Raw genomic sequence first — 24,846 nt, forward strand, 5'->3', positions numbered from 1 at the left:
GTCAGACCTACCTCTTGGTGGGCATTAAAGAGGGGCATCATCTAAGAGAGGGCTTCCCTGGTAGCTCAGATGGTAAAGAATCTGCCTGCAATGCAGGAGACCTGGGTTCGATCCCTGGGTTGGGAAGATTCCCTGGAGAAGGGAATGGCTACCCACTCCAGTATTCTTGTCTGGAAAATTCCATGGACAGAGGAGCAATGGGCTACAGTCCTGGGGGTTGCAAATGGTTGGACACGGCTGAGTGACTAACCATCAGCAGAAGCACCTAACAGAACCCGCAAAACTGCTCTTGGAGCTGAGAAGTGCTACTGCCATGCCCACTTTACAGATTAGGAAACTGAGGCCTGGGCACAAGAGAGGACTTTGCTGACCAAGGCGGAGGCAGGGTTTGAGGAGGCCCACTGGGTGACAGGGGCTCTGTCCTCCACTTCCACTGCTAGAGGAGGCAGGTCAAAAACTAGGGCTCACGTCTCCAAGCTTCTAGGACTTATAGGGAGCCTGACTATTTTGAGCCTTCTCTTGTCTTGTAAGTGGGACTTTTAATAGTCCACGGGCTCCTGGTACGTGCTCCTGCGTCCTCAGTCGTGTCTGACTCTTTTCAACCCCATGGGCTGAGGCCAGCCCGATTCCTCTGGCCGTGGGATTCTCCAGGCAAGAATGCCGGACTGGACTGGGTTGCCATTTCCTCCTCCAGGAGATCTTCCTGACCCAGGGATCAAACCCACGTCTCCTGTGTCTCCTACATTGGCATGTGGATTCTTTACTACTAGTGGCGCCTGGAGTTCCCAGTACTCAGACCTACGTCCCCGGTTGCTGTGGAAGGACGTCCGATCTGCCTCGGCTCACTCCCTTTCCTTCCCCCGGGGTTCCCTGCTCTACTGGCTCTCGTCTCTTATCCCCACTGAAAGGGACGCTAAGAGGCTACTGGTCTACCTCCCTCGGCTTTATTTATTGGTGGATATTTACTGAGCCTCTCCCACGGTGTGCGGGAATGACTGGCCTCAGTTTGCTCCCAGCCTAGAGACAGACATTTGATCAGACGATTACAACGCAGTGGGTTTGCACAAAGTAGAGACTGGGGTTCACAGGCTTTGAAACCATGCCGCTTGGCTTTGAACCCCAAGTGATTAGCTGTGCGTCCAAAGGCAAGTCCTATTGCTGCCCTGTGCCTCAGTTTTCTTATCTGTACAACGGCGATGATTCCAGTACCTACCTCCTCACGTTGTTGTTGTGAGGGTTGAAAGGTCAATACAACTAGAGCGCACAGCAGGCACTCAAAACGTGTGGGCTGTTATGTGTGCGGTAACAGAAGGTTTTACACGGTGGTGGGAGGAGTGCGATGGACTCTGAGGCCAGCTCTGCATTTGATGAATGAGGGGCCTGAGTTCTCCCAGAGAGGTGGAGTGACTTGCCTAAGGACACACAGCACATTCAGAACTAGAATCCAGGTTTCCTGTCATTGCACAACTTGGTGTGTGTGTGCTCAGTCATATCCTACTCTTTGCGACCCCATGGACTGTAGCCCACCAGGCTCCTTTATCCATGGGCTTTCCCATGCAAAAATACTGGCGTGGGTTGCCATTTCCTACTCCAGGGGATATTCCTGACCCAGAGATCAAACCCAAGTCTCTTGCATCTCCTGCACTGGCAGGTGGACTCTTTACCACTGAAGCTCCCTGGAAAGCCCTGCACAACTTTAGAGGACATCATTTATTTAGACTACAGTGTGAATGGCCACCCCAGAAGCTGTGCAATGCAGTGGCCCTGTCTTCCACCAACCCACCTCCCAGGACAGTGAGGAGGACGGTGCAGCCTGACTAAGGAGGGGGAGGTCCCGGCTCCTGCCAACCAGAGGCAGGGAGGCCTCTTATTCTGGGGGCCTCAGGGTGGGGCTGAGTGTGCGACTGGACATGAAAGAAGTAGGGTCAACTGCCCTATGCCATTTTCTATCGGATTTGAGTATTCCCAGATTTTGGTATCTGCAAGGGGTCTTGGGGGCTTGCCCCCCAAACGAAAAAGAATCTCCTGCATTGCAGGAGATCCAGGTTCGATCCCTGAGTTGGGAAGATCTGCTGGAGAAGGGAATGGCTACCCACCCCAGTATTCTTGCCTGGAGAATTCCATGGACAGAGGAGCCTGGTGGGCTACAGTCCATGGGGTCAACACGACTGAGCAACTAACACACAGGGGGTTTTGGAACCAATTCCCTGAGTGACCAGGGGAGGACCGTACATGTGAATCTGTCTGGCTTTCACCAGTGTCCTCTAAGGTCTTTTTGTCATTGTCTTAACTATCATGTTGACATATCTTTAAAATAATTATAGGGAGGGAGGTTTGAGAGGGAGGGGATATGTGTATACTTAAAGCTGATTCACATTGTCATACCGAAGAAACCAACGCAACATTGTAAAGCAATTATCCTCCAATTAAAAATAAATAAATATGAATGGGAGTAGAAAAATTTAAAAATATATATGTATCTATTATGTATTGTTCATCTTCTCTCTCTGGGGCAATGTGCTGGGGGATTCGCTCCATCACCACGCCTTTTGGCTACTGTCCTGCCTTTGCCCCCAACCACAATGTACTGGTCTTTCTTTCCCTCTCTGGGGGGAGGTGTCCAGTTGCCAGAAACACATCTGAGATGGGAATTAGCTGCTCTCTGGGTCACCAGGGTTTGCACACGGCTCCTGCCTGGGACAGAAATAGCTGCCCCAGGCAAGGCATGGGGGGTGGGTTAAATTAGGGAAGGGGGATGGACATTAGGTTCCCCAGGAGTGGGCTCCGACGGGAGGGTTCCATATGACCTGGTCATTTCCTCTTCTTCACCCTCAAGGAAGTACCTGAGTGCCATGGACACTGGGGACCTGGGTCCCCACCCTCTCTGGCAGGGTGCCCCATGCCCTCTGGCAGACACTTGCTTCCATGAGGCCTGGGAGGGTAGTAGGCGGGGCCAGTGCCCAAGGAGCTGGCAGCGCGCCTCCCCGGGCCGCTCAGCTCCCTTTGAGCAAAGTGGGAGAGCTGCAAAGCTGGGCCTGAGAAGGGTATCAGGGTGTGCGTGTGTGTGTGTGCGTGTGTGTGTGTGTGTGTGATGGGAGGCGTGGGGGCACACACTGCTGTGCAGTGGTTCTGGATTCTGGGACCTGACTCCTTGGGTTCACACTGAGCCTCTGCTTTCTTGTCTACAAAATAGAGATAAGACAGCACATCCCTGGGACCTCCCTGGTGGTCTAATGGTTAAGACTCCAAGTTCCCAATTCAAGGGGCCTGGGTTCGATCCCTGGTCAGGGAACTAGGTCCCACATGATGCAACTAAGAATTCACATGCCACAGCTAAAGATCACGCATGCCTCAAAGAAGATGAAAGATCCTGTGTGCCGCAACTGGGGCCCGACACAGACAATTAAAATTAAATATTATTAGATATTTTAATATTAAAAGCAAAACAAAATCCAGCACACACCACATGGAGGCTGGTGAGCATTAAGGAATCAATACCCGGGGCCACCCTGGTGGCTCAGTGGTAAAAAATCCACCTCCCAGTGCAGGAGACACGGGTTCAATCCCTGATCCAGGAAGATCCCATATGCCTCAGAGGGACTAACCGCATGCACCACAGCTATTGAGCCCAGGCTCTAGGGCCCGGGAGCCGCAACTCCTGAGCCTGTGTGCCGCAGCTGTCGAAGCCTGAGTGTCCTACAGTCTGAGCTCTGCAACAAGAGAAGCCTCTGCAATGAGAAGCTCACACGTTGCAACGAAGAGTAGCCCCTGCTCGCCATAACTAGAGAAAAGCCCCCAGGGCAATGAAGACCCAGCAAAGCCACAAATAAATAAATATATACACGTTTTTAAAAAGAGAGAGCTTAACATCAGAAAGTGCTCAGAATGCTGTATGAGCGTGAGCAGAGGTTGGTTGTCACCACTGGTACTCTGATGCTAACTCATCGTTAGTATCACTAATGATGATATTGATGCTATTGCTGTTGAAAGTACACGGACTCAGTTTCTAGCCCAGGCTCAGTCTCACACTCGCTGTGTGGTTCTGGGCTGCGCCTCCGGGGAGCACAGAGCCAACATTACCTGCCTCACGGGGTTGTCAGGAGCAGTAGGGATAATACACGTAAAGCCCCTGGCACAGGAACTGGCACGTGGCAGGAGCCCAGTGCCTGGCGTGTGGCACCGGTTGGTGGCAGGTGTGGAATCTGCCACAGCTCCCTGGATGCCTGTAACTTTTGAACTCCCCTGGCCTGTGGGCCAAGCACTTTGTTGAGCACTTAGGTCGGTGTAATCCTTCTGACCACCAGCAGAGTATTCACTACCCGCCTCATCCCCATTTTCCCGATGAGAAAAACTGAGGCCAGAGAGAGTGTAAATAACTTGCTCAAAGTTCCCCAGTCAGAAAGTGGCACAGTAGGGGGCCTGAAATGTTTTTGAGTTTACATGTACACAGAAACCACTGCGACCCTTAAACTGGCCCGCACAAACATCTATTCAGAGCCTGCAAACCACCCCCCCATCAGGAATCCTGCCCCAAGTCCTGCTGAGGCATTTCCTTTACTCTCCCCGCTCCCTAAGACCCCCTCCTAGGAGCAGTCGGCCTGGGTTCTGCTGTCTGGCTGTGTCGGACCCCATCCCACCGTCCCCTCCTCAGTCGCGGTAACTCCCCTGGCCACTGGTCTGCCCCTGCCCCAGCAGAGCTCAGCGTTATCTGAGAAGCGCTGACGGAGCAGCTCAAGGATTCCACCGGCCTTTGCGGAACGTGGGGACGTGCGTCTTCCTACCCACTGTTGCCCAGGGTGGCATCGCCCCCGCCCAGGGCAGCCGAGCACAGCTCTCCTGGCAGGGGTGACCCCGCCCCGAGGAGCAGGGTCGACAAGGTGAGGAGAAACGCCTCCCTCCGCCCGGCCACAGAAATTCTGGTCAGCTGGACCATGACCTCACATCCCATTTCTCCTGGGCCCCTGCACCCCCTTCCCTCCTCCAGCGCCCCACCCAGAAAGTGGCAGGATAGATGCAGTTCAGGCCATCTCCACATCCTCCCAACACGCGGGGCCTGATTCCCAGGAGCAGAGGGTGAGAGGGGAGGAGAACAAAAGGGCCAGGAGTTCCTGGTACCGACCCACACTGTGCCTTCTTTCATCACGGTCAGTCTCCCTGGCCACCCACCGAGGCAGGTGCCCCCAACCTCTGGGATATAATGCCTGATGATCTGAGGGGGAGCTGACGTAATAATAATAATAGAAAGACGGTGTTAAGTGTTAGTGGCTCAGTCGTGTCTGACTCTTTTGTGACCCCATAGACTGTAGCCCGCCAGCCTCCTCTGTCCATGGAATTCTCCAGGCAAGGATACTGGAGTGGGTAGCCATTCCCTTCTCCAGGGGATCTTCTTGACCCAGGGATTGAACCTGTGTCTCCTGCGCTGAAGGTGGATTCGTTACCATCTGAACCACCAGAAATAAAATGCACAATAAATGCAGTGTGCTTGAATCACCCCAAAACCACCCCCCACCCCATGCCAGTCCGTGGAAAAATTGTCTTCCATGAAACCAGTCCCTGGTGCCAAAAAGGTTGGGCACCGTTGCCCTGAGGAGTCTACCACTTTTCTCCCATGTGGAGTTAGAGAACCCAGCCGACCAGAGAGCAGTGATTCGTTCAAGGTCACAGATGGCGAAGGAGCTAGGACTGGAACACGGGCCAGTCTGACTCCGGTTATCATGTTACTTTCCCCAAAACACTAGGTCTCAACTACTTGCACAGGACATCACCCAGAGCTCATTAGAAATGCAGGTCTAGGGGGCCCGGCTCAGAGCTGCCTCATCTGACTCTGGGGGGCTGGGACTGGGAATCTAGGTTTTGAGAAACTCACGAGAGCTTTGAAGCAGGTTAAAATTTGAGAGCCACTGGGTTAAACCATACACAACTGCCATCCAGGGTCAGGGGAGGAATAAAACCATCACGTGTCGGCGATTTTACACAACACGGATTCATAGGAAAAGAACCCTTCAACAGTCCGATTTAAGGGAAACAAAGGCATGGATGGACTTCCCTGGTGGCTCAATGGTAAAAAAATCCCACCCGCCAAGGCGGGATTTGATCCCTGGGTCAGGAAGATCCCGTAGGCAAGGAAATACCCACTTCAGTATTCTTGCCTGGGAAATCCCACAAGCAGAGGAACCTGGTGGGCTATAGCCCATAGGGTCCCGAAAGAGTCAGACACAATTTAGCAACTAAACAACAGCAACAAAGGCACGGACACACCTTGGACACCTGGGCTTTCCGGGTGAAGGTATGGGAGCCGCCCAGGCGGACTCACTCACCACCAGGTTGCCGATGACCATGACCATGAGGAAGACGGTGAGGCACATGGCCTGGCCGGCCACCTCCATGCAGTCCCACATGGTCTCGATCCACTCCCCACACAGGATGCGGAAGACGATGAGAAAGGAGTGGAAGAAGTCGTGCATGTGCCAGCGGGGCAGGCTGCAGTCCGCGGCGATCTTGCACACACACTCCTTGTAGCTCTTGCCGAACAGCTGCATGCCCACCACGGCGAAGATGAACACGATGATGGCCAGCACCAGCGTCAGGTTGCCCAGCGCCCCCACCGAGTTGCCGATGATCTTGATAAGCATGTTCAGCGTCGGCCATGACTTGGCCAGCTTGAAGACCCTCAGCTGCCGGGCAGGGGGGAAGGCAGGGGTTGGTGAGACCCAGGGACCCCCTGGCCCAACCCTGAGGCAGCCACGACCAGGGACTGAACCCAGACTCTCAGCGCAGAGTCCTACCCACTGGACCACCAGGGGTTTCCCAGAAAGAACTCTTATGAATGGCTCCAGCTCCTACCCCCTGAGGGATATGGGGCCTCAGTTTACCTCTCTGTCAAATGGGAATGCTCGCATCCTACCACCTCATCCTCTTCACATGATCAAAAGAAAGAGTCCTCGTCTCTTACATATAAAAGCTAAAACATTTACAAGTGAAATAAAATCTCAGGATTTGCTTTAAGATACTCCCCCATAAAAAGTGGGGGGACAGACAAAGCAAGAACTACAGGGTATTAATGGCCACTGGAGCCAGCTGAAAGGCACACAGAGGGGGATCTTTCTCTATATTTTTGTGGATGCATGAAAGGTCCCTACGAGGTGGTGAAAAGGATGCTAATTCAGAGTCCCAATCCTACTACTGATGAACTTCCTGAGGCTCAGTTTTCAGGTCTGCAATATGGGCTGAAGTCCCCGCCCCACTGCCCCTCAAGTTCACTTAGGAGTCAAGTCCAAATGGCAGCTCCTGGGCTGCCATTCTGATCTACCAGCAGCCCTGTGTGATAAGGGGGAGGGCATCTTTCTCCCTTTTGCCAGTAAGAGAAGTTCCGAGAGGCAGAGGGGTGCACACTAGGGCAGAGGGGCCTCCTTTCCAGTCCTCTGGCTTCTTGGGGGCTTCTGCTTGTGTCCTCCAAACATCCACACCCCACCCTCCCTCGCTCAGGCCCCGGGGCCTCACGTACCAGACGGAAGGAGCGGAGCACCGATAGCCCCTGCACGTTGGCCAGGCCCAGCTCCACCAGGCTGAGGGTGACGATGATACTGTCGAAGATGTTCCAGCCCTGCTGGAAGTACTCGTAGGGGTCCATGGCAATGAGCTTCAGCACCATCTCGGCTGTGAAGATGCCTGTGAAGACCTGCGGGGGGTGGGGTGTGCAAAGCCTCAGGGGCACAGGGCCTCCAGAGTCTCCCACCCCACTCTTAAACCTCCGGGCAGAGCCCTCGAGGCCAGGAGAGAGGGTGACAGAGCCCCGAGGGGGCGGGCATGGTACATGTGTACCCATGGCCCACAGCGGTGTGTGAATGAACGAGGAGCTGAACAGCCATGCCACCGGGCAGAGTGGGTACCGCTCAGAGACCAGGGCCCATCTCTTCCTGGCCTTGTGACTCCTGGGGTCTCAACCCACTCATAATGATATTTGACACTCGTAGAGCATTCTGTGTTTCACGCTATGGCCTCATCAGTATCCTGATCTCCATGAAGCTGGGAGGGATGATCACCACGTCCATCCCAGAGAAGAAAGACTGAGGCTCCGAGAAGTCAGTGACAAGCTCTCGACCACGCTGTCCATATGGGGTCAGGTCTCAAACCCAGGTCTTGGGGTGCTTAGCTCAGTTTCCTGTCTCTACACCCTACAGCCTCTCTATCCTAGTTTGTGGGGGTGGGGCAGGGGGTGGTCCCAGGACCCAGAAAATCTGGGTGGATTCTGAAATCTGGGGGGGTCAGACAGGAGGTGAAGTTGAGGATCAGTGAGAACCAGAGCTGGTCCCCCACAATCCTGGACTTGTCTGAGGGCTTCAGAGCCCCTAAAAGCTCCCTGGGCACGGCCCCCGCCCTCCTGCCAGGCACCAGCTGCCCCGGGTCCACAGCCTGCCCGGGCACATGCTGAGCCCCGCCCAGGAGCTGTCCCTAACCATAGCAGGTGCCCAGACAGCAGCAGAGTGTGGGCAGGGGGTGGGCAGGCAGCAGGCCGGGCCCATCACGCACACCCCAGCAGCTGCGCAGCGAGTCCCGAGCCCGCCCTTGCCCCTCCAGCCCAGCCTGGTCATAGCTGCCTGGGGCATCTCCGTGGGGTAGATGTGCCTGCCTCAGGGGCTGGGGAGCCCAGGGTCTGAATCCCATGCCGCCCACCCCAGCCTCATCTTGCTCCAGGCCTCACATCTTACTTTCCCTGGGCTCCCCTCACCCTCAGGGTGCGGGAAGCATCTAGCCCATTGGCTGCCCTGGACAGATTGAGAAGGGAATTGGGAAGGGTGGGGCCGGGCTGAAGGAGGAGGCGGCGGCTTTTTCCCTTTGTCAGGCTCCACCGGGGCTGGCAACGAGGTGATAATGCTCCTAATGGGCAGGGATAAGCAGGGGGATCAGTGTGTGTCAACAATAGTGGAGCAGAAAGGGCTGAGAGGGGAGCTGGCCTGGTCGTGCTGGAGAAATGGAGTGGGCAGGGGGCCTCAGGGCTAGGGGACGATGCCCTGGGGCCTTCAGGGTGAGCTGGGGCCTCCTGGGCCTGGGTGCCCATGGCTCTACACTCTATCTTCTGGGTCCCTTGGTCTCGCTTAGGCCCCCGGGCTAAGTCACTTCAGTCATGGCCGACTCTTTGCAACCCTGTGGACCATAACCCGCCAGGCTCCGCTGTCCGTGGGATTCTCCAGGCAAGAACACTGGAGTGGGTTGCCATGCCCTTCTCCAGGGGCCCACAACAACCTCTGAAAGTGGAGAGGCTTGCCATCCAGCACTTCACTCCCCATTCCCAAGCTCCCACTCCCCCATCTCTGCCTCTAGGGCATGACCTGGACTCCAGAGCCCCTGGAGTCCTGATCTTAAGAAGCCAAGTACTTCATCCCCACTCTCTCTGCCCCCAAATACCCTGAAACCCAAATTCCTCGGATCCCCATGTACCCCATGTACCTCCCCTGGTACATCAACTCATGTCCCTGTATTCCCGTATGCTAGGAAAATAACCCCAGCCTGTCTCTTTATGCCCCTAATTGTGCCCCTCATTTCCACACAGCCCGTGGGCCCTGTGGCCCCTCTCCTGTCCTGCCCAGTAAGGACCACCTCTCCCTTGTCCCCTCCGTACCAGGTTGCCCACGTTGAGCACACTGTCAAAGTGTTCTGTCATCGGGTAATGCTCCATGGCCATGAAGAGGGTGTTGAGCACGATGCAGATGGTGATGCCCAGGTCCACAAAGGGGTCCATGACGATCAGGTGGACGATCTTCTTGAACTTCACCCACGGGGTGCAGCAGTTCCATATGAGCACTTTATGGGAACATTTGTACCACCATGGTGGGCATTTCTGGTGGGCCTCTTCCAGCTCTGAAAACAGAAGGCAGATGAGGATCCGCTCCTTCACCTGCTCCTTCTTCCACCTCCAACTTTGAGCCCACCTTTCAAGCCCCGCCCTTCAGAGCACCACACCTCAAGCCCCGCCCTCTCAGGGACGCCCACCCCCAAGCCCCGCCTCTCAGTGGGTCACCCTCAAGACCCACCCCTAGACCCCGCCCACATGGCCCCACCCTCAGTGCTCCGAGCCTCCAATGACCAGTCCCTTGAAACTGAAGGTGTTCAGTTCAGCTCAGTTCAGTTGCTCAGTCGTGTCCGACTCTTTGCGACCCCATGAATCGCAGCACGCCAGGCCTCCCTGTCCATCACCAACTCCCAGAGTTGCTCAGTAGTATCCGACTCTTTGAGAGCCCATGGACTGTAGCCGGCCAGGCTCCTCTGTCCATGGGATTTCCCAGGCAAGAATACTGAAGTGGGTTGCCATTTCCTTCTCCAGGGGATTTTCCCAACCCAGGGATTAAACCCTGCATCGCAAGCAGATTCTTTACTGTGTGAGGCACCAGGGCAGCCCCATGAAGAGCCATGCCCTCAGAAGCCTTAGCCCAGGTCCCTTCTCCCAGTGCTCTACTTCAGCTCCACCTTTTCAGCACAAAATCCCCCTATGCCATAGGGTGACTTCCATCCACTACCTATGGCCCAGGGCTGCCGGCCCAGGATCCCGGCTAGGGAGGGGCCCAAGGGCCTCGGGGAGAGGCAGGAGCCCACTGCAGAAGGTTGGGTCCCAGTTCCAACTGTTGCTGGCCAGAGCCTCTGAGGAGCACAGCGAGTCCTCCCTGGGGGCTCTGCCTCGCGCTGCCGCTGGCTCCTCCACACCGGACCCTGCCAGTCCTTTCCCACCAGGGCAGCTTCCTGGAAACATGCCCTGTCCCTGCCGCTCCAGCTCTAAACCCCTGGGGCTCTGTCAGGCCCACAGATATGCTACATCTCCTCCAGGTCTTCCAGGCCTCTGGTGCCCATGGGAGTTCTCAGCCAGGGCGTGATCTCATTTAATCCACGAAAAATGTATGAGGTAAGAATATTAGTGCCCCCATGTCAGAGATGAGGAAAGGGAACTGGAGTCAGGGGCTGTCCCATAGACATGTGGGTTTGAGGGCCTGAATGGGACACCCCAGGGAGGGGACAGCTGAGCCTCTCCCCCATCCAGCAATTAGTAAACCGGACCTCCCAAAGGCTGCAGGTTCTGACAGTAACACCGCCACTCCCAACCCAGGTGTTACTGCAGGTGCCTCAAATTGTGTCTGAGGTCCCAAACTTCCCACAGTGGTCCCAGAAAGGGCAGTGTTGAGTGATCTCCTTGGCTGGCTCTGCCCAGCATGCCCTGGGGTGTTCTCTGTCAGGGCACAGACACCTGGATGCCCTTCAGGCAAGGTCAACTGGGATAGAGGTTTGCAAAGTCCTTCAAGTTCTTCCTGTCAAAAGGCAAGACACCTGGGGAGGGGACCCAATCCCTTCTGATGTCAGATTTCCCTGAATCTTCCTTTCCTGCATCATTTCCTCCTCCTCCCTCCCGCTCATCCATCCACACACCTGTGTCTCTTCCCATTCATTAATCTTTCAGCCCACCCACCCATCCATCAAACCATCTGTCCATCCATTCACCCATGCATCCATCCATTCACCTACCCATCCACTCATGCATCCATCCACTCACCCATCCATCCCCCCACCTACCCACTCACTATCTGTCCATTCATCCATCCATCCCTCCAACCGTCCATCCATCTGTCCATCCATCCATGCGTATGTCTACCCACCTCTCCTTGTTACCCTAACCTAGTCTCCTGAGGCCTGGGGGGCAGCATGGGTTTTTTTGGGGGGGTCTGTGGCTCTATCTGGGCAGAGTTTGACTTTGACCTTTAGCTTTTACCCAGAAGATATTTGTGGAACAGGATCTCCAGTTTCCGGAACATTGGGCCTTCCTGGTTAGTATTCTTATCCTGTCCTTTCCCGTTGCCTTGGCAGCCCACAAGGCCTCCCGGAAGCCCCCAGTTCCCGCCGCAGCCTGGCCTTGTGGCCAGAATCGGGCCAGGTTAAGCCAGGACTATATTTATCACGGCCATTTCTTCGATGCCAATATTAAGTTACTGTCCTGAAGCTGGGCCCAGCCAGGCCCTCCCTGCCCCCACTCCAGGAGCCTGAGTGGCCCGATGGCCAGGGTGGGCAGGATGGGTCTGGGGATGCTGGGCACTCACCTTCCATGGCATCAGAAATACCGCTGTCTGTGCCGCAACTTGGTCTCGGAGGCCCCTTCTCCCCTGCTGATGCGTCCAGGCTGCCGTTGCAGTCTTTGCTGTGTGCTGGGTCCCCGTCCACCTCCCCACCTTCCAGAGCCTGGGCAGCCTTGGCCTGTGGACCAGCAATGGTAATGGACATAAAGTCCATCGCCAAGCCATGGGAATGAACTCTCAGAGCTTCTTCCTGAGTCCTTCAGGCTGGGGACCTCTCTTTTTGGCCTGCATCCAGTCTACTGCAATAGGGGTGGTTGGTGGCGGGGGGTGACAGGGTAGGGACCAAAGTGACTGAGGACCCTCATCCCTGAAGACCCTTCCTTCTCTGAAGCCTTGACTGACCCTGCACTTCAGGAGGTGATGGGTGAATGCACAGCTGCTCCCTGGGGGCTCATCAGCACCCACCTTTCCCTCAGCCTGGACCCAGACACTGCCCATAAAAAAATCATAAAACCATAGGCATTTGAGCTGGAAGGCTACTTCAGGTCTAACTACTCCAGATTCCTGGTTATGTATGGGGAAACTGAGGCACTGAGCTACGAAATACTCTTTCTACTGCCTGGGAGCCTCCCACCCCACCAAACCTCCACCTGAGCCTTCTGCTCCCCGTCCCCTGTCTCGCAGCCCCCACCCCACACCTCCCCGTGCCCCTCAGCCTGCCCAGGGTACCCGGGCTGAGGGGCAGGGAGACCCCCGGATCTTCCCCTCCCCCCACCTCCCCAAGTCCAGACCTTCTCCAGCTCCTCCTGCTGTTTTTTGAATTTCTCCAGCATCTGCTGAAACTCCTCTTCTTTCTCCTGATCCTCGGCCAGGGTGGCCTCGTTCTGCTCAGCGTAGGCCATGGCTACCACAGCCAGGATCAGGTTGATGAGGTAGAAGGAGCCCAGGAAAATGATGACCACGAAAAAGATCATGTAGGTCTTGCCGGCTGCTCGAAGGGTCTGGAGTGAGGGAAGGGGAGGAAGTGTCACGTGGTACCCTGCCTGCTTTCACCCAGGGCCCCCCTCCATACAACCATTGCCCAGAGAGGCAGACAGGAAGGATCCCTCACGGAGCCTGGAAGTTTGAGGGCTTTTGAGGCGAGGTATGGCTTCCCAGGTGGCACCAGTGGTAAAGAACCTGCCTGCCAGTGCAGGAGACATAAGAGATGTGGGTTCGGTCCCTGAGTCAGGAAGATCCCCTGGAGGAGGAAATGGCAATTCACTCCAGTATTCTTGCCTGGAGAATCCCATGGACAGAGGATCCTGGAGGGCTACAGCCCATGGGGTGGCAAAAAGTCAGACACGACGGAAGTGACTTAGCACGCATGCACATAGATAATTATGTCATCTGCAAATAGAGACAGCTTTCTATCTTCTTCTATGGCCACCCTTGATGGGTTAAACCACATTCTGGGGGATTTCAATATATGAACTTGGGACCCAGACCTTCCTGGGCTCCTGACTCAGAGACCCCTGAGGACCCTGGCCAGACATCTTAAGATCAGAGATCCAGGATAAAAAATTGGTGAATGTGGGCTTTGGGATCAGCTTGAATCCTAGTTTCCCCATGATGCCTGGCATCTAGTAAGAGCTCAGCAAATAGACGCTATTGTTGTTACTATTAGTACAGTTATTTATTTATTTTTGGCTGTGCTGGGTCTTTGTTGCTGCACACTGGCTTTCTCTAGTTGCGAAGAGCTGGGGTTACTCTAGCTGTGGGGCACGGGCTTCTCGCCGTGGTGGCTTCTCTTGTCTCAGAGTGTGGCTCTAGAGCATGGGGTCAGTAGTCACGGCGCATGGGTTTGGTTGCCTCCCATGGCTTGTGGGATCTTCCTGGACCAGGGATCAAATCCATGTCCCCTGCATGGCCAGGCAGACTCACTTTCTTCTCTTTTTTTGAATATTTATTTATTTGGCTGTGCCAGGTCTTAGTTGTGGCCTTTTTCTTTTACTTCAAAATTTTTATTTATTTTTCATTGAAGGATAACTGCTTTACAATATTATGTTGATTTCCGCCATACAGCAACATGAATCAGCCACAGGTGTACGTAGCAGGCAGATTCTTAATCACTTAGAAACATCACCAGGCACTGCAAGGCATTGTTCTCCAGACTCAACCTGCCCACCTGCAAACTGTGGAAGGTAAATCATTATGGGCAGGACTGGTGTCTAAGCAGCTCTACTGGTTACTGTGAGGAGGCCTGGGAGTCTGTGCTAAGCTTAGATCTCAGCTCCTAAGCAAATGAGGAAAAGGAAGAAAAGGCTGGGGCTCAGATCTGGGCAGGAACCAAATGCCAGAGGTGCCAAGAACCCATATATAGGGCCACTGACGGGGGGGTGGGTCCCATGGAAGGGATGGCTTTGGTAAGGGTCCTACCAAGCCCCGAGGAGGCCATGGAGATGGAGGGAGGTAGGGCTGTGGGGCTGAGGGGCAGGGCAGGGCAGGGGGCCGCTGTACCAGCTGGAAGAGGTTCTCCCAATAGTCCTGGGTCATGAGGCGGAAGAGAGCCAGGAAGGCCCAGCTGAAGGTGTCATAGCTGGTGTAGCCATAGTTGGGGTTCCGCCCGGCCTTGATGCACTCATAACCCTCAGGGCAATGCCTGTGGACAGGATGGGGACTGGTGTTAGGGAGAAAGGAGAGCTCCAACTAGGGGCCACATGGGGGGCACTCCGAGAAAAAAAAAAACACATCCTTTAGTCTTGTCTGCATCCTGAAAACACGTGCATGCTCACGAGTTGTCTTTACACCTCCGTCCACCCCAGGTTCTCATCCCCAATCATCCCCCATCTTCTGGCAACCCTGGGGCCACTGTTTCCATTCACCCCCCACCCTCCTGGGTGTCACTCACCCAGCATCGCTGCTGTTCCCACAGAGCAGGGCGTCGTTGGAGCCCTCCAGGAAATAGAAATTCCCTGTGGGAGTCAGAGGTCACAAAGGAAGCATGTCAGCGCGTGGACACTGTGGGCAGAGTGCCCTTTGCACACCCGTGGACACATCTGTGTGGACCATGGGCACCGCCACATGGATGCTCTCAGGGCGCCCCTTCCCGCTCCTTTTTTTTTTTTTTTAAATAATTTGTATTGGAGTATAGTTGCTTTGGTTGTGTTAGCTTCCACTGCATAGCAAAATGATTCAGCCACACACACATGCACACACATCCATTGCCACATACATTCCCCATATATGCGTGGAGTCCCTTTTGGACTTCTTTCCCACTCAGGCCACCACAGTGCATTAAGTAGCATTCCTGTGCCACACGGGCTTCCCTTGTGGCTCGGCTGGTAAAAAACCTGCCTGCAATTCGGGAGACCTGGGTTCGATCCTTGGGTTGGGAAGATCCCCTGGAGAAGGGAAAGGCTACCCACGCCAGTATTCTGGCCTGGGGAATGCCATGGACTGTATAGCCCACGGGGTCGCAAAGAGTCAGACACGACTGAGCGACTTCCACTTTCGCCTGAGTGATACAGCATGGTCTCATTAGCTATCTGTTCTTTTCCTTCTCCTTTAAGGGCAGCTCCAAGTCCTAAGCTCTCTGGGTAGACATTTCACTGTCAGCGCAGTGCCTTGTATGGGGTATAGTGGGGGTACAGAGGGAGATGGGGGGGCATGTATGTGTGTGCCTGGGGCTACCACGTACCTGAGCAGGACCCCCAGTGGAGGGGTGAGTGGGGAGCTAGAATCCAGGATGCCAGGTTGAAGAAGGTGGCATTTCTAAGCTGGCGATTCCATGTCCATTTTCTAAGCTGCCAGGAGGCACCGTGTGGACTAGGAGTGGCTCCATGAAACGCTGTCTTGTGTGTGTGCACCTGTGAAGTCTGGGTATGTGAACGGGATGTGGGTGCCTGTTGCTGGCCCTGCCGGGACGATGGAGGAGAACAAGGAGCCCGCACATAGGGATTGTTGCTTTTCCTAGCCAAAGCTTTAGGATTTTCCAAACAATTTGGTGTTTGCTGTTACCCTTGTTTGCTGTAAACCCTTTGAGAGGGTAACCGTTGGTATCTAGTTGCCAAGTTGGATTCGACTCTTTTGCATCCCCACAGATTGTAGCCCACTGGGCTCCTCTGTCCATGGGATTTCCCAGGCAAGAATACTGGAGCGGACTGTCATTTCCTTCTCCAAGGGTCTTTCTCACCCAGGGATCAAGCCCAGGTTTCCTGCATTGGCAGGTAGATTCTTAACCACTGAGCCAGCAGGGAAACTTGAGAGCAGTGTTGTGGTCTTTATTTTATAGGTAAAGCTTCTGAGAGTCAGGAAGATGAAGTGGCCTGTCAGAGGTTACCTGAGCTGTTAAGTACTGGGTTCACACTCAAGTCTTCCCCATGATCTTTTTCTAAAAAAATTATTTCTGTATTTGGCCACATGGGGTCTTAGCACATGGGACCTTCATTGCAGCATGCTGGATTTTTAGTTGCAACATGAGAACTCAGTTGGGGTACGTGGGATCTAGTTCCCCCACCCAGGGATCAAACCCGGGCCCCCTGCGTTGGGAGCATGGAGTCTTAGCCACTGGACCACCCGGGAAGTCCCTTCCTCATGTTCTTTATGTCACATAAGGGGCTGCCAATGGGGCTAGGAAAGACCCCACTGGCCTCCCCACCCTCCCTTCTTACCTTCATCATTGATGTAGGCATCCCAGTCAAAGGTATAGTTGCTGGCCCAGCTCTCCTGGCCGTCCCAGGTGTTGTTGCCGTCCCAGGTGTTGTTGCCGTCCCAGGTGGTGTTGGTGTCATTGAAGGGCGGGGGCCAGCGCACACACTTCTGCCGCAGGTTTCCCATGAAGAGCTGCAGCCCTACCAGGGCAAAGACGCTCAGGCAGAAGACGGTGAGGATCATCACGTCCGAGAGTTTTTTTACCGACTGGATCAGGGCCCCCACGATGGTCTTCAGCCCTGATCACAGAGAGCGGGAGAGTGTGGCAGGGGGTAACTCACCGACTCAGCCCCTCCAAGCCTCTGCCTGCTCCATCTCCTTCGGGCCTTGGCTTACTTGGGGCGCTACTTCCCTGAAGCCTTCCTAAATTAGCCCCATCCATCTCTGATTACAACCTCCATCTCGAGCCTTCCAGTGGCCACCGAATCTCAGCCACTAGAAGAATGGACTATGAAGACTCCACAGGGTGTTGTCTAACACAGGAGAACAACACCACTCAGGCACACGGTGTAACTTCATACATGTCACTAAGTCAGGAATCCCAAAGTGTTCATAGAACACTAATCTCACAAGCTGCGCCCTTCATGAAAGCGGTTCAATCGTGCTTTTGGAAGGCACTTCCATAGTTGCTCAGTAATAAAAAATCTGCCTGCCAATGAAGGAGATGTGGGTTCAATCCCTGGGTCAGGAAGACCCCCTTGAGGAGGGCATGGCAGCCACTCCAGTATTCTTGCCTGGAGAATCCCATGGATACAGGAGCCTGGTAGGCTACATACAGTCCATAGGGTTGCAAAGAGTCAGACACCACTTAGCAACTCAACAACAATCACCAACCCTGTGATACCCTTCTGGAGGGTCTTTATGTAGACTGTCCTACCAGAGGCTTGGGAAAGTTCTGCAGAAACAAAAACTTTTCAATACCATGTTTCAGCTTATTTGACACAGAACCCTTTCTCTTTTAGCCTGTTAACACCCAAGGAAGAGCAGGGTTCACTCTAAGAAGCTCTAGGCTGACTTTGCAATATTATTGCATTCTGCCCCTCTGAACAGGCAAAGGCATAGGCTCAGATCCCATCATTTATGGAAGAACCATAACTTCTTCCTTGGGCCTAATCAGGGTGTCTCTCACTTCAATATTTATTTCCTTTTCTTATGCTGGTATGAAGACACATGCTCAGCAGCGTCATCATAAAAGCCCTATGGGCTCTGAGGATGCCAAAGTGTGGTCCTGAGGGCAGGTATTGTGGCCTTGACTCAGTGGCTAACATGCCGAGTTGCCTTCTCTCTGGGCGTCCCTCCTTCCTCAACTGCAATTCACAAGGGCTTTGGACTAGAGAAAACTAAGGTGCTTCCTAGCATTAAGACAACTTCCCTGTCTCCCAGAGCCTGTTCTCCATGCCTTTCAGATCATCTTTCTCTCCTTCTGGAGAAGAAAATGGCAACCCACTCCAGTATTCTTGCCTAGAGAATTCCATGGACAGATGAGCCTGGCTGGCAACAGTCCATGGAGTTGCAAAGAGTTGGACATGAGTGAGTGACTACACTTCTCTCCTTTAATGAACCTTCTCCAGTTTCTTCACATGCTTTTTTGAGGGTCTGGATGATCCAGATTCTATTTATTTCATGCTTTTCTCGATGCATTACTTTGGAACTGCCCTGGCCTCATGGCTCAGTGGGTATGTGACGTGTTCATTATTGAGCTCTCAGGGTGTGGACTTTCCGTCACTGAGTCCCTCTGTGTCTCTCAGCTGGAGCGCTCTGCTCTGTCCAGTCTGTTTATTTTATTTAAAGCATGAACCCTATCCCAGGGCTTCCCTGGTAGCTCAGTTGGTAAAGAATTCCCTGCAATGTGGGAGACTCAGGTTCGATCCCTGGGTGGGGAAGATCCCCTGGAGAAGGAAATGGCAACCCACTCCGGTGTTCTTGCCTGGAGAATCCCATGGACAGAGAAGCCTGGTGGGCTACAGTCCATGGGGTTGCCAAGAGTCGGACACGACTTAGGGATTAAACCACCACCACCTCCCAGTGCCAGGCATGGCTCTAAGCACCTTATTGCTATCAAGGCTTTGAATTCTCATAATAACTGAGTGAGCAGTACTGTCATTATTCACAGTTTACAGATATGGAAACTGAAGCAGACAGGATAGCCATTTAACCAGGGTCAAAGTCAGGAAGCGGTAGAGATGGGAGTTGAACCCAGGCAGTCTGGCTCCAGAGTCTGTGCTCTAACCACCTTGCTATGCTGCCTCTCAAAGCCCATCCTCCCACTTGGGGCCTCTTCTTCTCCCTGTAGACACAGTGGACTCCCCCTACTCTGTGTCCAGGCTTTGATGAGGGTGCTACGCCACCTGGGAGGGTTATGACCCTGGGTCAGGCTCCCAGAACTTGAGTACCCCATTCCAGGCATGGGCAAGGGGGCAGGCCAGCTGGCCCAGGCAGAGGGTCCCTGCTCCTCCCCTGTACCTGGGATGACTGTGATGGTTTTCAGGGCCCGCAGCACCCGGAAGGTTCTCAGTGCTGAGATGTTGCCCAAGTCCACAAATTCCGTCAGGTACCTGGATGGGGGGTAGGTGTGAGGGCTGTGTCAGAGCCAAGGGGTGGGTGATGGGGCAGAACGAGGCCCAGAATGAGGATTCCCAAGGAATCCTTGTATTTGGGGTTACCGTGGAGATGCAAGGGGACAGGTCAAGGACCATAGGCTCCTATCGGGGCCTGAGAGGTGGGAAAGACACTGCAGGGGCTTTGCTGAGGAGTGGGGGAGTGGCAAGGGTAGCCCAGCTCTCCCAGTGGGTGGGGGCCTGGGGGCCAGGTCATATGTACTGTGTGGAGGGGCACCCGGATGGACAGCCTCCAAGTCAGACCCCGAGAGTGACAGCTCCTGGAAAGGTGCAGCCCACTGTGCACGCCGGACCACAGCCCTGCAGCCCAGCCTCAGACGGTCACCCAGCCCACTCAGCTGCCCTCTCCAAGGCCTGGCCCCCTCCCTTCCCTCGCATGGGGCTCTGGACGCCCCCTGGGGGCCCCTGCTCACGCCATCATGATGACGCTGAAGTCCAGCCAGTTCCAGGGATCCCGGAGGAATGTGAAGTCATCGATGCAGAAACCTCGGGCCAGGATCTTGATGAGGGACTCGAAGGTATAGATCCCTGTGAAGGTATACCTGGCGGGGAGAGGGCGGGCCAGGGCCAGGATGTGGGTGGCAGAGGCGGGCCTCCTGGGACGGAGGACCCAGGGGGCTGAGGACATCGGTGAGAGGGCCGGTGTGTGCCACTCTGGGGACTTAGGGTGCTGATGGAGTGACGGGGACAGTGTTTGTCCCCCTGGAACACAGAGCAATGGTCACTTGGGGCGTCCTCCGAGTGGAGACACTGGGGAACCAGGGGAAGTGGGGGCGGGGCACTTACTCCACGTGCTTGGACCAGGAAGGCGGGTCACTCATGGTCATGAACACGCAGTTGGTCAGGATGGTGATCATAATGAACATGCTGAACAGCGTTGGGGGGAGGGTCAAGGAAAGTGAGGGAGCAGGTGGGGAGGAGAGGAGGACAGAGGGCCTCCTCACCCAGAGCGCCCCGTTCTTGCCCGTCCCTGACCCCTGCCTGCCTTTCCCCACCCCTGTGCTCGCCCCACTCCGCCAGGATATGAGTGGATGAGCACCTTGATGGCGCAGCGTCTGACGATGCTGAAGGGGCTCAGGAGGTAGAGAGCAGGAGTGGCTGAGAAGCGGAAGATGGACTTGCCCTTGTTGAGCACGATGAAAGTCTGCAGGAGGGAGAGAGCTGTGAGGCCTGGGACAGGCAGACGGATGGACCAGGGACAGACAGGTGGAGGGAGGCCTCCCCGGCGCGGACCTTCTTGTCGCTGTAGTAGGGATCCAGATCCTCCAGGGGGATGCCGATGACCTCCGGCGGGGGGTCCCCGTAGATGAGCGGCAGGTTCTTGCCAGCCTCCATGTCGCTGCGTGGCTTCCGCTCGGTTTCCTCGACCTCCATCTGCTTGTTCCGCAACTGCCGGGCCTCCTCCTCCAACACCCGGCGCTCTATGGCTGCCAGGGACTCCCGGGTGAAGGGGCGTAGGCTCTCGGGGCCCAGAGGCACCACCGTGGGCAGAGACGCATTGGCCATCTTCGCATCCTGGGCTCAGGGGCCAGCAGGGTGGCGGGCAGCTGGGGCAGCTGCAGCGTGCAGCCCCCGGGGTGCTGGGCGGCCACCCCGCCCTGGGCCTGCGGTCCCGCTACTCACCTCCCACCTGCCCTGGGGCCAGGGCAGGCAGGTTGGCGAGCAGGCGCTGTCAGAACTGGAGGGTGTGCCTGCGGGCCCGGGTGCTGCTTTTGCACAGATGCTGGACACAGAGCATCACCCCCGCAGCCCTGCACCACACTCGCCCCAGCAGGGGGTTGGCTCCCCGCTGCACTGACAGAAAACCAACCAGGTCCTCTTCTCCCTCGGGGACTCGTGGCCAACGCCCCCGTGCCTTCAACTGCCTCCTGGGCCCGAGTTCTGGGAACTGTGTGGCTTCAGCCTACGGGGAACAGAGAAAACCACAGGTGGCTATACCCCCGTGACCTCGACCCTGCAGTGACGCAGAAAGGAATCGGATGTGAGACGTGAGGGCAGACCCAGAGGACGGGCCGAGGTGAGGGGCCCGGCGGGGTCAGCCTAAAGCGGGAACGGCAAACGGATTTCATCTTGAAGGCCGACGTCGATCAGCTGCTCTTGGCTACCTGGCTGGTGCTGCTGCTAAGTCGCTTCAGTCGTGTCCGACTCTGTGCGACTCCACAGACGGCAGCCAACCAGGCTCTGCCGTCCCTGGATTTCTCCAGGCTGCCTGGAGATGTGGGCAAAGACCATGTGGGCTGGAGACAGACTCGGTGCGAGGAGACTGCGGGGATTGATTAGTAATGTCTGCTGGGGGCGTGAATGAGGAGAATGCGTGTACCTGCCGCTGTTCACCATGTCTTGCTTGGAGGGAGGAGACAAGGAAGATGTGTGAACATGTAGCACCTTGTCCTGAGCTTTGGGGAGGTGTGATGTTGGATGGGGAGCGGGAAGAAGGAAGATTCCCAGGCTCTGGGGATAGTTCCAATAGCTTCCTCCTCTGTGACCCACGGGATCTAACCTATGGGCAGGGAGGGGGAACTGGAGCAAGAAAATGCAAGGTGTGTGTGGGGCCACGTCAGGAGAGCCTGCGGGTGTTAACATGGAAGAGCAGGACACACAGGTAAGGTCCTGGGGAGAAAGAGATGGACAGTTTCGATGGTGGGGGCAGGACCGGAGCTCCCAGGGACTGCTTTTGGCTGGTGGTCCCTGTATGAACCGGGCAGATAGAGGGGCGCCTGCCAGGAGCCTTGGAGGCCATAAGAGCTACGCACTGTGTCTCCTGGCCAGTCCCTTGGTTGCTACTACTCCCCTCCTCCCCCAAAGCCTTCTTGAGCCTGTTCTTTGTGGAAGGGAGGTGGTGGTGGGTCACTTATGGCAAAGGCCCTGGGGAATGACCCACATCAGGAGACGGACGCAGGGACACCCCAGCCACCTGGTCATACAGAGCCTTCCCAAGGACCCCACGGACAGAGGCTCCAGAGATACCCAGGGCTACACCAGAGGGCAGCTCTGTCACAGTGGGCCCAGACGCCTGAGCAGTGCCCAGGCCAGTGCCGGCACTTCCTCAGGCTTGGTCAACAGGTGGGGAGGGCGGCCCAGGGAGCGGCCAGAACCATTGGGCAGAGCAGGCCACGCCCCCCGGCCTGACTGCCCAGCTGCTCCCTCCCATCACCCGGGGAGTCGTGTTTCCACGGGGATGACTTTGCTCATTCCTGCCCACCCTGCCCCTCAGCTGCTCATCGGCCCAGTCATGTGCGTGGAAATGTGTTTGTGCAGGGACACGCACATGTGCACTCGTGCACACACAGAAGTGCGTATACCCAGCTTGAAACCTCTCCTCACACTGACCCCACAGTTGTACCCACCACTTGCCACACACCTTCTCTCCTTCATCCCCATCACTGGTCCCACGTACGTGTCTGAACAGAAGACATTGACCTGCCAGATGGCCCTGAAGAGACCATGGCCAATGAGCACCCTCCTGGTTCATGGGCCCCGCTTGGCACAATTCTCTGGCCTGATGCTGCCCCCTTCCTCCTTTGCAGGAGCCCAAGTGAAGGAGATCAAACCAGTCAATGCTAAAGGGAATCAACCCTGAATATTGATCGGAAGGACTGATGCTGAAGCTGAAGCGCCAGTACTTTGGCCACCTGACGGGAAGAGCCGACTCATTGGAAAAGACCCTGATGCTGGGAAAGATTGAGGGCAGGAGGAGAAGGGGAGGACAGAGGATGAGATGGCTGGATGGGCACCAACTCAATGGACATGAGTTTGAGCAAACTCCAGGAGACAGTGAAGGACAGGGAAGCCTGGTGTGCTACAGTTCATGGGGTCACAAAGAGTCAGACACAACTGAGAGACTGAACAACAAGATCAAAGTGGGATGACAGAAAACCAGGGACAAACAGTCCAGCTTGGGCCCCAGCGCCGGTGGAAACTGCTGGCCAGAGTCTCCAGAGCCCCCAGCAGTCAGACCCGGTGGTCTCTGCACAGCTGACCCTCCCTCGAGCATCTCCCGGCCATAGCCTCTCCTTCTGTTTACGTACTTGTTTATTTTGCCTGGTCTTTTGAGATACTTGTTTGTGTGGCATGCACAGTCTTCACTTGCGGCATGTGGGATCTCGTTTCCCATGCGTGCATGCTCAGTTGCTCAGTCATATCTGACTCATTGCAACCCTATGGACTGAAGCCTGCCAGGCTCCTCTGTCCATGGGATTCTCCAGGCAAGAATATTGGAGTGGGTCGCCATTTCCTCCTTCAGGGGCTCTTCCTGACCCAGGGATCAAACCCATGTCTCCTACGTCTCCTGCATCGGCAGGTGGATTCTTTACCATTGAGCCACCTGGCAAGCCCTGACCAGGGGTCGAATGCAGGCCCCTTGCGTTGGGAGTGCTGAGCCTTAGCCACTGGACCAGCAGGGAAGTCCCCACAGCCTTTGTTCTTGAGAGAGGAATGTGGCCTCCCCATCAGGCTGCTCTCTCTACATCTGCTCTGTGAGCGCTTCCTTCCTGGCCCTGGAAGACGCTGCTTCTCCAAGGCCTGGTCTGCAGCCCTGTTTTCAGTTGTTTTTCGCAGCAGGCGCCTCTCCCAGTGCCCTTCTCCTCTGCTCTGGGAACAGTCACCATCCCCCTCCTCTCATGGTTTCTGCTCACGCTCTGCACTGGCCCCAGGACAGGTCAGGTCATGGCTCCTCTTCTTGTGTCGCCTTCGCAGTTCTTAGGTCAATGGTGGCTCATGCCCTGCTTGTGTGATGGGTGTCTGTCTCCCCCACCAGAATCCTCAGAGACCAGGGCTTGGGGTCACCCTGAACTGGTGCCTGGCACATTGGCACGGGGCCCACAGCCAGCACAGCTAGCCTGGCACTTCCTCCTGCTGGCCCCTAGCTGGCCCCCAGTGGACTCCTCATCCCTCCCTTTGGAATTTGCACTTGGTCCTAAATTCCCTGCTTCCTCCCTCCCTCTTCACCAGCCCTGGAGCCACTTAGCGTCTGGATGTTGTGTTATATCAGTGGGTGGATGCCCTCCTTAGCTAGGCCAGTGGAGGCAAAGGTTTTGGTTGGTGATGGCCAAAATCATCCCAGTGGCACATCTGGTCAGTTCCCAACCTCGCCGAGGCTCCCTCCAGCACCCAGCTGTCTCTCCATCCTGCAGGGGGTTCTTCATCACCCCTCACCTGCTCCATTCAAACAGCCTCCCACCTGCCTCCCTGCCTCCCACCTGGCTCTCCTCCAATCCACCATCCCCATTTAGCTGTGGCATGTGGGATCTAGTTCCCTGACCAGGGAACGAACCCAGGCCCCCTGCATTGGGAGAGTGGAGTCTTAACCACTGACCACCAGGGAAGTCTCTACCCCCATTTCTAAAGTCATAAATCTGTTCCGGTCACCCTCTGCTTAATCCTTCACTGGATTAATAATGCATCCATAACCGACAAGGGCCTGCTATAAAGCACAGGAAACTCTGCTTAAAGTTATGTGGCAGCCTGGATGGAACCGGAGTTTA

General features: G+C 55.5%; 1 protein-coding gene across 2 annotated transcripts in view; it reads right to left on the minus strand.

Annotated features, from left to right (window-relative positions):
• Positions 1 to 24,846, minus strand: part of SCN4A (sodium voltage-gated channel alpha subunit 4) — a 52,265-nt gene that overhangs the window by 12,248 nt on the left and 15,171 nt on the right. The window contains exons 2-14 of one of the 2 annotated variants that reach the window (XM_027974338.2): positions 20,597 to 21,266; positions 20,389 to 20,507; positions 20,150 to 20,239; positions 19,777 to 19,905; positions 19,209 to 19,300; positions 16,706 to 16,984; positions 14,944 to 15,007; positions 14,553 to 14,694; positions 12,845 to 13,054; positions 12,078 to 12,231; positions 9,620 to 9,858; positions 7,505 to 7,678; positions 6,318 to 6,674 (exon numbers count right to left, since the gene is read on the minus strand). In XM_027974338.2, coding sequence (XP_027830139.2) covers positions 6,318 to 6,674; positions 7,505 to 7,678; positions 9,620 to 9,858; positions 12,078 to 12,231; positions 12,845 to 13,054; positions 14,553 to 14,694; positions 14,944 to 15,007; positions 16,706 to 16,984; positions 19,209 to 19,300; positions 19,777 to 19,905; positions 20,150 to 20,239; positions 20,389 to 20,507; positions 20,597 to 20,869 — 2,322 coding nt within the window. In that variant the 5' untranslated portion in view covers positions 20,870 to 21,266. Of the gene's footprint in view, positions 1 to 6,317; positions 6,675 to 7,504; positions 7,679 to 9,619; positions 9,859 to 12,077; positions 12,232 to 12,844; positions 13,055 to 14,552; positions 14,695 to 14,943; positions 15,008 to 15,732; positions 15,923 to 16,705; positions 16,985 to 19,208; positions 19,301 to 19,776; positions 19,906 to 20,149; positions 20,240 to 20,388; positions 20,508 to 20,596; positions 21,267 to 24,846 lie in introns of those variants that run through there. The other variant, XM_042256169.2, reaches the window with a different exon arrangement.

This window comes from Ovis aries, chromosome 11 (assembly GCF_016772045.2).
Source record: "Ovis aries strain OAR_USU_Benz2616 breed Rambouillet chromosome 11, ARS-UI_Ramb_v3.0, whole genome shotgun sequence".
Classification (NCBI taxonomy): domain Eukaryota; kingdom Metazoa; phylum Chordata; class Mammalia; order Artiodactyla; family Bovidae; genus Ovis; species Ovis aries.